The sequence below is a fragment of the Hyaena hyaena genome, unplaced genomic scaffold (genome assembly GCF_003009895.1).
Source record: "Hyaena hyaena isolate Hyena2069 unplaced genomic scaffold, ASM300989v1 scaffold_2118, whole genome shotgun sequence".
NCBI classification, from domain to species: Eukaryota; Metazoa; Chordata; class Mammalia; order Carnivora; family Hyaenidae; genus Hyaena; species Hyaena hyaena.
Genome location: NW_024082754.1, coordinates 65,805 through 84,072, shown reverse-complemented (window position 1 = coordinate 84,072; position 18,268 = coordinate 65,805). Strand labels below are relative to the sequence as shown.

The 18,268-nt window shown below is 40.4% G+C and overlaps 1 protein-coding gene across 1 annotated transcript; it reads left to right on the top strand.

Annotated features, from left to right (window-relative positions):
* Positions 1–971: 971 nt before the first annotated feature.
* LOC120227254 lies at positions 972–16,728 on the top strand (the record flags this gene model as incomplete). Its single annotated transcript, XM_039225399.1, has 4 exons — positions 972–1,079; positions 9,626–9,679; positions 13,640–14,219; positions 16,253–16,728. Coding segments are annotated over 4 exons (908 nt in total), but the record flags the coding sequence as incomplete, so codon positions are not given.
* Positions 16,729–18,268: the final 1,540 nt, after the last annotated feature.

Here is an 18,268-nt window from a genome sequence, read left to right as displayed (position 1 = left end):
AAATCTATAACTTCTATTTTTGTTTTTATACTCATAATGTCCACATTGTTACAGAACTGTGCGTGATAAATGAAAACCATTATCTAATACATGAGTTCTAACTTCAAAAGCTAAGATTTATCATCTTCCATAAAATTAAATATTGGCATTCAAAATTGATTCTATAGATTCTGCAATCTTGTGAAATCAGTTGGAAGAAAATTTTAAATCAATGTACTTACCTTAAATCTACAATTTTATTTTTGATTCAAATATTCATTTGTCAGGTAATACAGAGTATTAGAACCATCTACATATTTTAAGCATTTTAAAAAAAATAATTTAAACTAAAAGTACAAGTTCAACTAGAATAGAGGGGAGAGAAAAAGAAAAGAAAATTAAACTAAATCTAAACAAAATGCACAGTGCTTTTCTTGTGCTTTTACATTCAAATATATAGTAATCAATGGACTTCAGTATTTAAAGTGTTTTATCATTTAAACAGAATTGATAAAAAATTGTTTAATAGTAAATAAAATTAACGTAAAATTGGAATATCTGTTTTGCATCAGTTGGCCCCTTTAAAATTTATTATAGGTAAATATTAACTTTTAAAACAAAGGTTTTCAAAGTATAGGAAGTACAGAATCACCTGAGGTTTGTTAAAAGAGTCCTAAGCCCCAATCCAGAGTTTCTATTTCAGTAGATCTGGAGTATATCTGAGAATTTGCATTTCTCACAAAATAACGATCCAGAGATCATACTATGCTAACTACTGCTCTAAAGGTACAGGTCTTTTTGATACTGACTTTATTAAGGCAAGCCACCCTCACACTGACAAATTATTCAAATCTTTGAAACATTCATGGAGCTGTTGCCTAATTAATAAACCTCAGCACCTTTGCTAAAGTCTTAAAAATTGATACAGAGGCTTTAACCGGGGTCAGACACATATACAGTTCAGACGGTCTTGTCACACATTTCTCTCTCAGGCTGCTTCCTCGGAAGTGACTTGCAGTGTAGGAACAGTGGGCAAAATGGACATTCCAAGGTCAGTGGAGTGGGTGAGGAGCCTCCAAATGCCTCGGTCCAGCTGGAGGGTCAGTCAGTGCTGATGTCCCCTTGATGACCTCCTCTAACATACCCACCACTTGCTGGCCTATGATGAAAACAAATAGCTTAGCTTTTCTCAAAGAAAATTGCATATTTTCTGAAATTCAGTAACTCAAACATCTATTCTGAATTTATTGTTTCTTAAGTTATAAACCAATTCTCCCATAATATTTTCTCATAAAGTATTTATCCTTGGAAAATCAAGTGCCCCTGTGTGCTGTTAGAAGAAAAACTTGTACCTATGTGAATTCTAGTAAAATTTGTGATAATTGTTGACAGGAAAACAAGGGTGTCTTTAAACTGTCTTGTCATCTTTTTTGTTTGTTTTAAATTACATTTTTTATGTTGTCTTTGATTATTTTGTTTTTTAAACATATTAGTCAGCTACTGGTTCTTTGCAAATTTTCCTTATAATGCACAACTTTTTCATAATAATACATCTATCACAGGACCTCTGCACCTCAAAAGACAGATATTTAAATATTTTTTACTATATGCAATTATCCTCTATTCAATTAAAAATATCAGTAGGAAAATGTATGCAACAGTAAAGTTAAATATTTATGGAGGAGCTTAGACAATAGGACCAGCTTCTGTCAAGCTTCTTGAAAGAAGTCTTTTCTGCCAGGAGCTAATCCCTTGTAGATAAGATCTTATACTAACTCCTTGGATGCTGTACTCCAGCAATTATTCATTTGTTTCCATATTTTATGCTCTATTTCTTAATGGGATCTGACTTCTTAGATGCTTCAATACCTTCTATCGTCACTTAGGTCTCTTCATTTCAATGCATAATACATACTCTTTTTTTATTTTAATTTTTAAAAAAATTTTCAGCTTTATTGAGGTATAGTTGATAAGTTAAGTTTTAACACATTCCAAGTATACACTGTAACGGTTCATTATACATAGATATTATGAAAGAATTGCTCCTTTTGAATTAATTAACAAATCTATCCTCTCTTTTCTTACTCTTTTTTAGATTTCTCATTTCTCGTTTTCTTTTTGGCCCACTGCATAATGGGGCAATCCTCTTATATTATTCCACTGAAACTGGTCTTGCTAACATCACTAATGATGCCCAGGAGATCTCCCCTCATTTCACTCTTTATATCACCAATCTCTCTGCAACACTTGACACTGTTCTCCAACCCATTTCTTGAAATGTTTTTGTCTTTGCTTTGCCTGATATCATTTGCTCCATCTCCCTATTAAGATATGTTGTTTTTCAGCTTATTTCCATCTCTTTTTTCATCAACTCCTTGGCTATTTTGTACTTCTGGGGTCCATTTTACTCATATGTTCTTACTCATGCACTCTCATTTAATCCCATGATTTTGTCACCTACAAATTAATGGCTATCTCCATCCCAGATTGCTACTCTGAGCTCAATGTATAGATCCAGATACCTCCTGAGAATCTTTCTTCTAGCCCTCTTAAGTTTGTATATAAAACTGAATAAATTCTCATCTAAAATGGCTTTCTTTCTACATCCATGTTTTGGTAGACTAGAGACCTGAATGTAAATTTTCCTGTCTCTAGATCCACTTCTCAGAAAAGTTACTTGACTTTCTTCAGAAATTCAGCCAGAGTCTGACTCTTATGGCTGTTTGCTGAGTAGGTAGCAGGCCGTATTAGCCCATCCCCTCAGTACAGCTGGCCTAGTCTGTTCTCTCTCCTGGGGGTTGAATCTGAGACACAGACAGGAGTGTGATATTAGTAGAGGATGTGATACTCATATCTGGGCCATATTCTTTAGTTATTAAGCTGAAATAAAAGCTAGTCTAAAAGGAAAGTTTCATAAAAAGCCCATATGAAGAAAGCAGTAGGAATGAGAAACTGTATTGCCCTAGTAAGTATGTATCTGGCCTGTTTTCTCCCAACTCTTAAATTCTTCCGTACATCTTTTTCTTGGATTACTGAGATATTCCTGTATAGAACCTGCAAATTCAAATTGTGATAGCTGGACATCAACCTAATTTACTCCTTTCCAATGATGGCACTTAAGCCATATGGATGTCAACTTTCTATCTACTCTTAAATCTAATCCTTACTCCAATCCACAGTCATATACTTATCTTTCTTAACTACTTTAATTCTCTTTCAGAGTATCCGTTTTTATTTACGTTTCCTTTATCTTCTACATTATTGCAGGACTAATCTTTCTACAATTCTTTTTTTTTTTTAAGTTATTTATTTTGAGAGAGAGAAAGAGAGAGGAAGCAGGGAAGGGACAGAGAGAGGGGGAGAGAGAACCCCAACCAGGCTCCACACCAGCAGTGTAGAGCCCAACGTGGGGCTCAAAACCACAAACTGTGGGATCATGATCTGAGCCAAAACCAAGAGTCAGATGCTTAACCAACTGAGCCACCCAGGTGCCCCTATTCCTTTCTTTAGAATACATGCACAGGGGCGCCTGGGTGGCTTAGTCGGTTAAGCGTCCGACTTTCACTTAGGTCATGATCTCGCGGTTCGTGGGTTCGAGCCCCGTGTCGGGCTCTGTGCTGACTGCCAGCTCAGAGCCTGGAGCCTGTTTCAGTCTGTCACTCCCTCTCTCTCTGACCCTCCCCTCCTCACGCTGTCTCTCTCTCTCTCTCCTAAAAAAAAAAAAAAAAAGAATACATGCACATACACATTTATCTACTCTCTTTTATTTAAATGCTTTTCCTTCTTTCCAGAATATGAGGTTATTGTTGATAACAATGTACCAATATTTACATAGCGTTTATTTACTATAACATGAATAATCTCAGGAAGTTACTAGTATAATCTAAAGTAGATCCAGATTTCCTGAATCCTAACGATTAACCACTGGTGTATGTGTTAATCCATAATCTCTTTCACTTTCTCTCCAGGAAAAAGGACAACTTTAGAATTATTATAGTTCATATCACTCCTCTTTTAAATGTCAAGGAGCTCACGCTAAGAGATAAACTGAGGCACATCAAAAATTTTAAGTTTATTTGAACACATTGATTCAAGTTGGGCAACACCTGGCCAAAGGGGGTTAGAAGAGCTCGGAGAGAGTTTGTCTTTTGTTTAAGTTTATTTATTTATTGGGGGAGGGGGAGAGAAAGGGAGCACACAAGCAGGGGAGGGGCAGATAGAAGAAGAGACAGAATCCCAAGCAGGCTATGAGCTATCAGCTCACAGCAGGATGTGGAACTTAAACTCACAAACCGGTGAGATACTGACCTGAGAGATCAAGAGTTGAGGCTTAACCTACTGAGCCACCCAGGTGCCCCGGAGTGGGGGGTTGGCGGGGTGCAGTTATAGAGAAGATATGGAGTAAAGCAAGGGAATTATTTGATTGGCCATAGCTTGAGCAGTTGCCTTATTTGGGAGAGCCAGGTTGGCCAGTTATGACTGGTTGTACTAAGTTTCATTTTCTCACATTAAATACATTGACTCTGGTTTAGGTTTTGATTTGCCTGTGGAGGCTAACAAGGCATCAGAATCATTTTAGTCTAATGAATTCCCTACTTACGTTTCACTCATAAATTGTGTCTTATTTAAGTTAATGGTTCTCTTCATGGCCTTCAACTTGTACCATATATCGCTATGATTCCTTGGAACCACAATTTACCTTTCCCTACTCAAATTCTACAAGTATTTTTTAAACCAACTTCTTTTATCCAAATGTAGCCCAGCTGATTCTCTCTTCCTCACAAGAGGGGAAGCCTTACTAACAAGTGTGGAGAGTGGGAGAAGCTGTCAGTGTCATCTGGTCACTTCCAACCCTGCCTTTACTTCTCTCCTTGAAGAATGGAAACATTAGCTTAGGGTGTCTGCTTGGCAGTTTGTACAAACAAAATCAGTGGTTGAAATAGCCAGTCTCCAGATGGTAGTTACGCTTGTGGTACCATAATGCATAGAGATGTTCAATCACTATGTTTTACACTGCAAACTAATACAACATTATGTGTCAACTATAACAGAATAGATTTTTAAGTAGTCTGTAAATTCCTTTCTAATTATAAATTTCTGTTCTTGAAAAATCAAAACACTTTGTTAATAAACGGTATCCTTTAGAAAGTAATTATTAGTGATCACCACATATATGTGTATATACTTAATGGTATATATCACTGCTTGTACAAGTATAAAGTAAAATATATTAATGAATTTCTCCCTCTCTAGCTGCAAATACAACAAAACACTTTGATTATAGTAACATACATATACAAGTATGGGGCTATCTATGGTATTAATGTACACGTCAATTATCTGATTTTAATTTTGAGTAAATCAAAGACTTAGTACAATAAAATGCCAGATTAGATAGCAAAAGTACTTATTTATTTGGAGGTAACCACTAATAGATTGTGTTCCACGAATGTTTCATTATCAGTTCCTGCTGTTAACACTTGAAACACAAACACTACCAGAAACAGAAGATGGAACAAAGTGTCAATTGCTTTTTCATCATGACTGCTAAATATAAAAAACTTTTTATTTTCAGGGGCTGCAGTTTCTTAAAGTCAGGTATTCTGTTTTACCCACGAGACAGTGCTGGCTTAGAAAAAGTAAAACAAAGTACGTTTAAAATTTTTTAATGTTTATTCATTTTTGAGAGACAGGGAGAGACAGAGCATGAGCAGGTAAGGGTCATAGAGAGAAGGAGATACAGAACTTGAAGCAGCCTCCAGCTCTGAGCTGTCAGTACAGAGGCTGAGACACGGGTCTCAGATTCACAAGCTGTGAGTTTATGACCTGAGCCGAACTCGTATGCTTAACCAACTGAGTCACCCAGGCGCCCCAAAGTACATTTAAAAAATAAGTGTTGTACCTCTATTGAACAGTTTGCTCTATGTAAGTTATATATATGTATGTATATATATATATATATGTAGTTATATATATATACATACATATATATAACTATGTATATATATATATATAGTTATATATATATACATACATATATATAACTATATATATACACATACATATATATAACTCTAAGATTAAAATAACAAAGGAGAAATTGAGCTGTTTGAAATCACAAACTAAACGGTTAAGAAAAAAACCTGGCACATTATCTTATACATATTCATATTATCTTACTGTAGCATTTCTGAGATATAGGAATACTAAATTTGAAAAGACAAAAATTAAAGGGTTCTTTGCATTCATTACATTTTTAAAATAGTTATCACCTTGTGTGTGTGAATGCGATCTACAGAGAATGTGAAACACTAAATGTGCTGCTGACTGGACCATAGCTGAAACTACAAACACACTTGGGTATATGGTGGATAATGCTTATTTTCTTTTCCAAAATTTGACTTTGTTCAAATCCAGGGTTTACTCTCTTGGGCTATTTATTACTGTTGCCTTTCTGTTTCAGCATTTGCTACCTAGTGCACACTGTAGCACAGATACGTTGTTTTAAGGCAAAAAATAGCAAATGAACCATAGTGGGAGAGATTTCATACCTTAAAATCAAAGCAACATACAGTCCAAGAACGTAGCTGTGTGTTTGTATATTTCATAAAACAGAAAAAAAAATATTTCAAGGAAAATAAAATTAGCTTTCAAAGCATAGTTGCCACTTGAACTGGCCATTTGTTTTATAAGGGTAAAAATTACCTTGCATACTTTATAAAGAAAAATGCCTTTAACATTTACAGAAAGTAGTCGAAGTATGGCCACATACTGTTGTTTCAGTGTAAGTTCCACTTGGGGCATTATCTGCAAAATTTTCTAGAAGGCTCTTTTGTAACTATTCAAAGAAGTTTTTCTAATTATCTTCTAATTCCAAGCAGAATCATTCCTGTGTTGCCTGGTGTTGGAAAACAGACATGCATTTCACCTATAAAAGGGTATTCTCTTGCTAAGGAGAAACCAGAAGTTGATTAAATAACAAAAGCAGGGAAGGGAAGCTAGTTGCTTATTGTAAAGACAGAACACAATAGGCAGAAATGAGTTCAGGAGGTCAAGGAATCCATCTCATACCTCACTGGCAATTTTCTAAATGAATGAGTAAATTTAGTACTGCTGAATCCAATCAAAATTTCCAAGATGAGGTCACTAGAAAAAGAAACAGTGTTATTCTAGTTCACTGCATCAAACAAATGTCCATCTTTCAAAATTAATAAAAAATGTATTTTATTTTTTGCATTATGAGCATTTTCACAGTTCAGGTTTAAAACTACATTTCAGGGGCACCTGGGTGGCTCAGTCGGTTAAACGTCCAATTTCGGCTCAGGTCATAATCTCAGGGTTCGTGGGTTTGAACCCTGCATTGTACTCTGTGGTGACAGCTCAGAGCCTGGAGCCTGCTTCAGATTCTGTCTCCTCTCTCTGCCCCTTCTCCATTCTTGCTCTGGCTCTCTCTCTCTCTCTCTCTCTCTCAAAACAAAAAACAAAAAACAAAAAAACTACATTTCAAACTTTCTACTAACCCTTTAATGCGTTATATAGACCTTTCATGCAGATTGACTATTCATTTATCTCCATCTTATTAAAAGTATATAAAACAAGCATTTCAGTGGAATAGTATGAAAATATTTTTGAAAATAGAAAATTAATGTATGAAGTGGGGTAAAAAAGCACTCTTAGATAATATATAAGGAATTGTTTTTATAGTTCTAAGTAATTATTAACTTTACAATTTGCCCACATTCTTTGCTTCCCATTCTTTTTTCCCCCTAAGACATATTGTCCCTTTTAGTATGAATGGAAACTAGAGAACAATGAGACCTCTTAGTCAGTGGAGTCAAGAACAGGAAGGACCTATTCTTGGAGCATAATATGTATGAAAATGAGTGAACAAATGAATGAATTCAATGCCTATGTTTTTACATTTTTGGTTACATTTATCAGTATTACAGAAATCAAGTCTTAAACAATTTCCATCGTAAAGTGTAGCAAGTCCTCAAATTTATAAAATTGTAAAAGCTAACCATAATTACTGTTGACCACGTTTGAAAAACATATAGAAAGGTTGCAATCTCATATAATTTTTCACAGTGATTTCCCACCTAACTTTTTCTTAGTTCCTAAATGCTGTTGCTAATGAAACAACATAAAATATCTACTGTATCTCCACAATCAGTAAGTTATGTTAATTATTCGATAATGTGTTTTTGGTTTAAAAAGATTCTAATTTTATATTATGAAAAGGTTAAAACACGTCAATCTAACACAAAACAAGAATATTTTATGGTTTTGGCATATTCAAGCAGAAACAAAAGATACAACAGATGGATAATAGTTAAGTTAATGTTGCCAAGATACAAATTCACTTCAGAGAAACAGGGAAAATACTATCACAGCAATATAACATAATAAAAAGATAAGGTGTTTAAAAATAATTATATTTTCTACAAATATAAATGTTAATAAGGATCTTAATAAATCTGAGGCAAATAACTTAAAATGTGTACTTAATAATTCATCTGTTTTTATTTCCATTTTGTTCAACTTTTCATATTCTCAACATACTTCTTCATTTTTGTAACAACCCAAGTAATGGCCAAGAGACATTGTATATATAGTAACTAGTCTCTGAGCCAGGATTAAGCTGCATAAATTTAAAGAAAGCTTCTTTGATTATATTCTTGCAAGAGTACTTCTCTTAAAGAGAAAGGTATTAACTTTTAAAATACATATTGAGGGTGAATAGTATCTGAAGAGAGCAGCTTGAGTATTCAAGATTTTGCTCAACAATATGTTACCAGAATTACAGAATATTTAATATGAAGGAAAATAAAAATATTAGTAGAATGTTTTAGGCATCTTCCTGCGGGTTTTTATTTCACTTTTATAACAAATTTTATTGATTACAAATAGATTATTTTAAGAAACTAGATGATGTATAATACACTTTCAGTAAAACTGGTTACTCATTGCATAATTTTAGACTAAAGACAAAGAACAGAAGTGATATGTATGGAGTACTTGCTTCTACTGGGTAGTTTAAACTGACAAAATCACTACAATCACTTAACTAACCCCAAACATGAGTATTATCATTTTTATCTGAGGCACAGAAGAGTCAAAGACTCAGGCTAGAGTGAAATGATTTCCACAAGTAATGCAGTAAATTTCAGAACCAAGATTTGAATTCAGACATGTTATATTCCAACATTTTATTGTATACACTGTGTTGTATCTTGTACTTTGGTAAAAGATTGTGTCTGGATATTTCACAGGCTACCTTTCAAGACAGTTTGAATAAATTTGGGAAAAAACAAACTAGAAACTAACAGCAATAACAAAGCTGTAATTGAAGTCAGTGGAGATGGTTTCCAGAGGCCTAACCAAAGAAGATTTGGGCTTAATAGCAAATCGTCATTATGAAATAAAGCAAGGTCATATTGTTCTTTGGTTTATAATCTGCATGAGATGGTAAGTGCGTGCTATCGTGGGGACAGAGACCCAGAGAATTATGGTTATTCTTTCCCCAGTGCCAGGTGTTGGGCACTGCCTGAGACGATGAAATGAACAGCACTGCATGCAGAAAAATGCCATTCTATGGAGAAAATGTTTTATGGTAAACAATCACAAAATGATTTGTTCTTTACAGGAATCACTGGCACTACAGCTGAGAAATTAACTCCAAGAGAACTTGACTACCAAGGTAGCTAAGAATGTGCAGTCAGTGAAAGGACCTGAAGGAGTAGGAGGTAAAACATGAGTAGACTAATGAGAAGTAACTCAATTTCCTAAAGAGACCATAATTAAAGGAGAAGGGAACTGGTGAAGAGATTAGGAGGAAACTACCTAATCATGCTTTAGGAATTTATGTTAACAATTGTTCTAAAATATTTCTCTGTTTTCATCTATATGAAAAACTTATCTCTCATTATTTATCTTAATGAAAATGCATCTTTCATAATAGATAGAAAATAGTTCTTATTTCTAAATCTATGATGGCTTGTAAGAAGATAGCCAAACCCTGTGTTTTCAACCACATGAGTATGTCACATTACTGCCGACTTGTGGCCACCTGACTGAAATTCAGGGGCAGATTTTGGAGAAAAATAAACCTTAAGAAACAGACTCCATAAAACACTAAAACATAAAAGTGAAAGCTTTCTTATACAGTTTAGTATCACGTTTCTTTTTAGAGCTGAGAGTAATATACACAGTTTGAAGAAGTTAAGTCCATAGACTCAACAGCTCTCAGTTCCATCTGATATGACTTGGTGTGCCTACCAGTACTCACAAATCAAGTCATAAGAATAGTAATGCATCTTTTTAAGATACTTTGTTTTGAAGACAATTATGTAATGACTGACTTTACTTTAAAACAGAATGTCAAGATCAGGTTGTGGGACACTTGGCTGGCTTAGTGGATAGAGCATGAGATTGTTCATCTCAGGGGTCATGAGTTGAAGCCCCATATTGGGCAAAACTCACTTAAAAATAATCAAGTGGAAATGTTCATAAAATACTATCTGTATCTATAAATATAAGACTTTCAAAATGTTTCCACCAAGATTAAAAACTAGGTTCATAGCATTTTTAAAAATTTTTAAAAATAATATAGAAAAAGTAGTACCATACTTTTTTTTTTTTTTTTTACAAATAGTTTATTGTCGAGTTGGTTTCCATATAACACCCAGTGCTCATCCCCACAAGTGCCCTCCTCTATGCCCATCTCCCCCCTCCCCCCCACACCCAACAGTCCTCAGTTTGTTCTCAGCATTCAAGAGTCTCTCATGGTTTGCCTCTCTCCCTCTCCCCTACTATTTCCCCCCTTCTTCTCCCCCATGGTAGAGTATAAAATTAGTACCATACTTAACATGCAATTTTAAGAATGACCATGGTGCCTTTGCTTCCTAGATATGTAACACACTTTGCCAGAAATTCTACTTTTTAGATATCAAGTTGCTTCATATTTCTGAAGAGGGTAAACAACTAGTCATTGACACTTTAGTTTGAATTAGCATGATGTGATCATTTTCTTAAGAATTTAATTAGATCCATCTAATAATATAACTAAATAGAGGTTTTGATCACAAGAGGAAAATAAATCACAATATTGTACCATTTGTCTCTGGATTAGATATTTCCACTTAGAATGTTGTGCTTTGGGGCTTCCAGGTAACTAAATAGAAGCACCAGACAACAGGGAATCGATACCAGGATATAAGCAAATAAGGAAGAAAAAAAGATGGATGGATATGAAAGATAATTTCTACCTCTTGCTTGCAATATTGCCTAAGAATTGCCTTACCTCTCCACCAGTGTTAATCTCTGAAATAACCCCTTCTCTTTGAACTCTCTCAAAAAGTTCTTGCCTTTGACACAAAGTCATTACATTTGTGTTTTTAATAATTAAGTTACAGTAAAGACTTTTCTCAGTAAAAAAAGTGGTCACCTTTGTCCAATAATTTATTGGGGTGTTAGTGTAAGTTCCAGCTTTCATGAGGTACACCCTGATCACATAATATATCGTTATCATCAACAATCAAGGTTAAAAATATAAAAGGTAAATGTATATTTTACACAGTAAAAATATTACAAATCAAGAAAAAATTTTTATTTAAAAATAAATGGAAAATATCTTCTCTATCTAGAAAAAATGTAAAATAGTAAATAAGTTTGATTTTTGTGGATGATCCAAAATAGATACATGAGAAGTATGTTATCTTTACTTATGAAAGAAATATGCTGGGTCTTCAATTCTGTTTAGAGATCAGTTGAATCTGTTTTCTTTTTTTTTTTTTTGGTAAAATTTTTTGCCAAAAAATTGCAACACAGTTTGTATCTTAGAACTTATAGGCAGGTACAACATCAGAAACATGTTTCTAAGATAGTCACATCTATTTTTATATTTCAAAACTATGTAAGGCACAACTATGACAGTTATTTTTTTTAAATCTTGATGTTTGGATTTCACTTATTTTAATTAATTTTTTGATGTTATTCATTTCAGAAACTTGTCTTGCCCTGTTGTTTCTTCATACCATTTTCCAGTCTTTAATTAACAGAACTTTATGTTAGTAAAAAGAATTAAAAGCTCTTCATAATAGCGATTCATCACTGAAATTGGAGATACCCCCAACCTAAATAAGATTTTTGAAGCTTATCAACACACAATGAACTGAAAAAACAATTTATCACACACATCGATCCACAGAAGTCAGAAAATTCACGGAGTAATCTGTTAACAAAAAACTTTAGAGTAAATCCTGCCTATCTTACTGCCTAAGAAGAAATTTGAATGCCAAATAATAATGTAACCAGAAACTCAGGTCACCTTTTTGTTGTTATTATTTTAACTGAAAAACATCCACATTTCCATTTGTTGGCTCAAATTGGCAAAACACAACTTTTTCAAATTGTGGATTATTCTGGGAAGACAGTGCAACACTTATGACCATGATATGACCATGATCACAACCTGGGAGAGAAAGGCTTGACATAATTTTAAAAGTGATTTGGCACAAACATTGGATTTGAGAATAAATTAAGAAAGTCAGGCAGATAAACTGAGTAAAGTAAGAGTAAATTGTTTATTGAAAAAGATTTTAGTTCTCTTTAGTTGCTACTGTATAAATGGACTCTGTTCTACAAAGAATTTGTTTGGACTCTTAAAATTCACCAATTACAATAGTTGGTTAGTGTCTACTATAACCATACAGGCGAACCAGAAATTGCTATCTCTCTTGCTTTCATAGGCCCTTTTTCCTTTGAAGGAAATAAAAATAAAAATCACCCTTTGTTAACTTTGAGATCCTTTGGGAAAGAGTATCCTAGCCTCTCCTTGAGAGTCTTGCCACCTTCTACTGAGTGTTGTAAAACAAAGCTCAAACTCTAATCATCTTCCATAGGAGGGAAAGGAACAAACACACTGTATGTGGATGGACAGAAAGAGTTACAAGGCTTTACCAGCCAGTGCTTTCTTGAAATGAGAGATAACTGGGAAAGTAGAGGAAAGCCCCTTCAAATATAATGCATAACGTACAGTAAGGCTAAACTAAAACAAAACAAACAAAAAAAAACTTAAGTGTTTTTATAAGCTTGGTAGGGCTTGCAAAATTACTCCACCTTAAGGAAAAGTTGATCTCATCTTTCTTAGGCAAACACACACACACACACACACACACACACACACACCTTTTCTTAAAAGCACATAGTAAGATATTCGAACTTTGCTGTGTTCTCAACTCTAGACTTCTTACAGCTGGTTAAGTATGCCCCCTCCTCACCTGTGTCCGGACACTAGAAAACGAAGGAAGGAAGCAAGCAAGGGAGGGAAGGAGGGAAGAGAGAGAGAGAGAGAGAATGAAAGAAAAGGAAGGAAAGGGAGGGAGGGAGGGAGAGAGAGAGAGAAAGGAAAAAGAAGTGAAGGAATGAAGGGAGGCAGGGAGAGAACGAAAGGGGGAAAAAAGAAAACGGAAAAGAAAAGTTATTTGGTCCAGCGATGTAAGGTCTTTGGATTTCTCATTCAACATCTCTCTGTACTTGGGTCCCCAGGAGGAAGCGCAAACCTTTACTTCCTGGACTTCGGCGGTTTCTATCAGCTCAGCCGGGAAGGGTGGCAAATAGGACGATCCTGAAGGAAGAGGAGTCCCCCCGCGTCCTAAAGTGTTTGGAAGTGCTCGCTCTCGGCCGCTCCTACCCCGGACCGGTGCACCTCCGCCGCCCTCCAGTGAGGTCCCAGAAGTGGCCAAGCTGCAAAGTGGACGGAGATGGCCGTCCTCTCTCCCTGCTCCACGGGGACTCCCCGCACCCAGCTCGCCGCAGGCTCTTGCCGTAGACTTCTCGGACCCCCGGTGTTTTCACTTCGGGGGACGCAGAGGCACGGGGGAAGCCCTGACGGTTTCCGCGGAGACTCGCCTGGACTGCCGCGGCACCCCTGGCGCCGGGGGTTACTTTGCGAGGTGCGGTCGTGCAGCCCCCGGCTGTGTGTGTGACGCTCCAGCTCGCGAGCTCCGACCGTCCGGCGCGGCGTCCGCGGTTCTGCTCCCCTCTGCGCCCCCCGAGCCCGGGACCCCGCGCCGCCGGCAGACCTGGAGGACGCGGGCGCCGCAGCACTCGCCGCCCCAGAGCCGCGCTCCTTCCGAACAAAGCAGCGGCGAGGGCTGCCGGGCTCCTAAACCCTGGATCGGACCGGGAGCCGGGGGCAGGGGAGGGGGCGTAAAGGGGAAGCCGAGCGGAGCAAGGAGGTGAGCTGTGGGCACCTCTAGCCCTCCAGGCTTCGGCTTCTTTCCGCAGAGAGGCGGCTGTGTGGGTCCTGCCTGCGCGTGTGTGCACGTGTGTGCGCGTGTGTGCACGCGTACGCGCCTGGGTGAGCCCAGTGGGTGTGCTCCTGTCTGAGTGCCTCCGTGCCTCCGCAGGGCAGCGCACCAGCCCGGGAAAGCCCCATTGGTGACAGAATTCCAGAGCGCCCATCCGAGGGGGCCACCAACACGTGGTTTTGCCAAGTAGGCCAGGAAGAGGCCTTTATTAGCCTGCTTCCCTCTTCCTCAGCCTCTAGCTCTAACCTTCCCTTTAGGTTCGTTCCCTTTGGGTTCTGACCCTTGCCGGGGCCCCGGAGATCGGAGCGGAGGGAGGAGGGGCCTCCTGGGGCTGAAGACCCAGTGCTGGACAATCCGCCAAAGAGAAGTGCAAGGGCTTCCCGGCTCCAGTAGAAAGAACAGCTGGATTTCACTGGGGGTTTCCCGGAAGGAACCTTCTTCCAGACTGGAGGGACGGAGTGCGGGGTCTAGGACAGAAGCTCGAGGATTTGTGGCAGAGTCCCGAGAAACGCCGCCCCTGCACCCCTCTCCGCAGGACCCAGTCTAGCCTTCTCCCCACCGCCTTCTTTTTGGTGCTTCACATCAGATCTTTCCCCCCCTGACCTGAGTGGTCAGGCCTGGCTAATGTCGACTATTGGACTTGCTTTCTGCCCTGGACCTACGAAAATGTGACCAACTTGCACTTGTAATGTCTAATGCTGAGTTGAGTTAATTCTCAAAAGTAAATGTTCTTTTCAGCCTCTTTTCCCATCTGACTAGAGAACCACCGCCTACTACTAAAGGGACCCTGGATGCCAGTCGCACGTGACAGAGACCTCAAGTCTCAGCTTGACCCGGTGGCATTCCTTCATACCTACTCCCCACAACCGTGGGGCTGTAGGTAGTCCGCAGGTTGCCCTTCTGCCTGAGGCTGGGGGACGCACGCCCCTAGAAGTTCGCCTCTACCTCCAGTTTTTCCGCCTTCTCCCCTCCCCCTCCCTGCAACGCCCCCGCGCCTCCTTTGCCTGGGGATTTGCAAGCACCTCGTGGACCCTCTCCTCCAGCCCGGGGTGAATCAGTCCAGAATGAGCCCGGCTTGCAGGCGCGAGCGCAGGGGGAGGCGCGCTGGCCCGGGCGGGGGTCTCTCCAGACTCTGAGTCTGGGAGGCGCGGTAGTTCCCGTCACTGCGGCGAGGGCCGGGCCCACGGCCGCGCGCCCGCCGCCGCCGCCGCCGCCTCCATGCTGCAGCGCCGGACGCAGTCCTTCCCGGCGGGGCGGCTGCCGCTGCCGGATCGGGCTGCCGCGGGGAGCCTGGGACCGGGGCCCGCCCTGGCCGCAGCCGGGGCCCTGGGCTGCCCGCTGCACGACTGAGCCGCGGGTCCGCCCCGGCGCGGTGGGCGGCGGGCGGGGCGCTGTGTGCAGCCGCGCGCAGGGAGTCGGCCAGCGTGTGCAGAGCGGCCCGAACTGAGGACTCGTGTGTGTGTGCGCGCGTGTGTGCGTGTGTTTGCGCGTGTTTTTCCTTCTTCCCTAGAGGATGTGAATGGCTTCGCAGCTGGCTGCTCCCTTAGGATTCTTGACTGTAGAGCTCTGGGCTGTGAGCACAACCCACCCATATAATCCATTTTGCATGGTCGGTTTATATCAAGAGAAAAAAAGCGCAACTGGACGGGGGTGGGGCCCACCAAGGAAACCTTCTGGAAATACACACATTCACAAGAGAGGAAGAATGAAAGACCTGGGAAGATTTTTATAACCTTCTTGCTGACCCTTCCGTTTTCGGAAAAGATTCTGGATCTTTTCTACCTTTTGAAGTCATCTTGGCCTCTATTTTTTTTTTTTTCTTTTTGTAAGCCGCTCTTCAGCTAGCTGCGTGTGTGTGTGTGTGTGCGCGCGCGCGCGTCTGTCTGATGCATTTGACTGTCTTTTATCCAACTGCCCAGAAGCAAATGTTGTTAACTCGTCGGTGCCCCCTCGATGCCCAGGTTCTTGAAGACCAGGGAGGACGCTCAGACCCATTTTCCCGGCTGGATTCGGAACCGCTGCCTGGCTATGGACCCATGTGTGTGGATCGCTTTACCCAGAGGCTTGGAAAGCGCCAGTATTAACTTGCCTCCAGGTACATCACAAGGTCACGAGAGGGTCTTGTAGCCGTCTTGTCTGCGTCCATCTGGACTTTCCGGTCTTGGCCACAAGGATATTTATGTTTCGGTCCACATCATCTGAAGCCAAAAGTTCAGCCCTTCGAGCTGGGTTCTGTACAAACAAGGTAACAAGGATTGCTTTTCAAACTGCTTAACAAAATCCCCGACTCTTCCTCAGCCCTTTCCCGGCTCTCCCCTCTCCACCAAAATGTCACCAGCCCATGAATTGCGTGGATTTGGGTTGGAGGAGAACTTGAAGGAAACGTGATCAAAAGGCTATGCCAAACCACTGTCTTTTCTGCCTGTGGTCCGGTGGGCATCAAAGCTGATCGTGAGAAGGACCAGTCCCCTCCCTGTTCCTCCCTCCCCGCGCTGTGTTGGATGTGCGTGTGCAAGAGTGAATGCGAGTGCGCGCGCGCCTGGGTGCGAGTGTGTGCGAGTGTGTGTGTTTGAGTGTGTGTGTGCGTGCGCGGCCGCCCTGCCTCTGCCCGCTCCCCGGGCGCAGAAACGCGGGTTTCATGGGGCGATCTCCGCGGATCCCCCACCCAGCGCGACCTGCGGGCAGCAGCGGCAGTGGCAGGAGCCGCCTTTCGGACTCCCTAGGATGCGGGTGCTGAGCTATGGCAAAGGGCAGCAAAGTGACGAGCGAGACCCGCGTACGACTGTGAAAGCCACCTGGAGCCACCTTGCCGGGATTGTACCTGCGGGCAGAAAGTCCTCCTACGACCGTCTTTTCCTCTAGAGGCACCAGGTAACAAGCAAACGACTACCCGCCTCACCCAGTTTCCTTCTGATCTTGTTTCTAGTATCTTATCTGCATTGCAGCCTACTTTACTTATTAATGTTTGGAAAATCATCAGGAAGGGCTGAATAGCCAAGGGTGCTCTGTAATGTTTAATATAATTTCTAGTAGGTGGGATATAAATCCATACCTGAGCACTTAATCTAGCCGTGAAAGCGAAGGGAATATGGATACGCTCCACCCTAAGTGATGATATTTGGAAAGGTAGGCATGTTGAACCTGTCTGAAGATGCCAGAGATTGAAATTCCGTGTTTCCTTCAGGCTATGGTTGCCACGGACCATTTGGTATCCAACCCTCCCCAGACTGTGGAGTGCGAGAGGGTTTTGGTTTCCACCCATCATTTCATGCAAGGATCGTTTTTTGACCCTTCTCTACCTCTGGTGCCAGGTTGTTTTCCTTCCCTTATTGTGGAGGAGCTCGCCAGATCCTTTAGTAGTTGTAAATTACGCATCTGGAGACTTTAATCTGAAATGGAGTTTTCTTGGAACTTGCTTTGCATGAAAGGGAATTCATTGTCACCGGCGTGTGTGCTGAGATATGGTATTGAACTGCCAGCGTTTGCTTCTATGTAGTAAAACAGATCCATGAAAGAAGTCCTTTTTATATCCAGAGGAGCAAGGCTAAAACCATAACCACCACCCCAATACAGTCCCCAGCTGTATTGTCTCAGTTTTGGAGCTTGGGTGCCCGTGGTTTGTGTGGTTGGTTTGGGTTTGCTTGTTTCTGTACCCTGTGTATTTTGAGCATTTTTGCCAGTGCATTGATTTACAAGGAATAGGGTGGATTTGCGACTGCCTAATTAACATATTGGGTTTGATAACGTTATAACGGAGATTCCCGAGGCTGAAGGAGTCAGAACAAATTTATCGAACTTCCAAAGCCCCTTACCCTTGCACCTTATTTCTCTCATTCCCTTTTTTGCATCACCTCTGCGTCCCCTACAGAAATGTCACCCCCTTCTCGAGAGCATTCGGATTAACAAGATAAAGCACTTCCAAAGTAGTCTCATCAATGTTTTATTCCATAGTAAAGGCGGTCTGAATAATTCAGCTA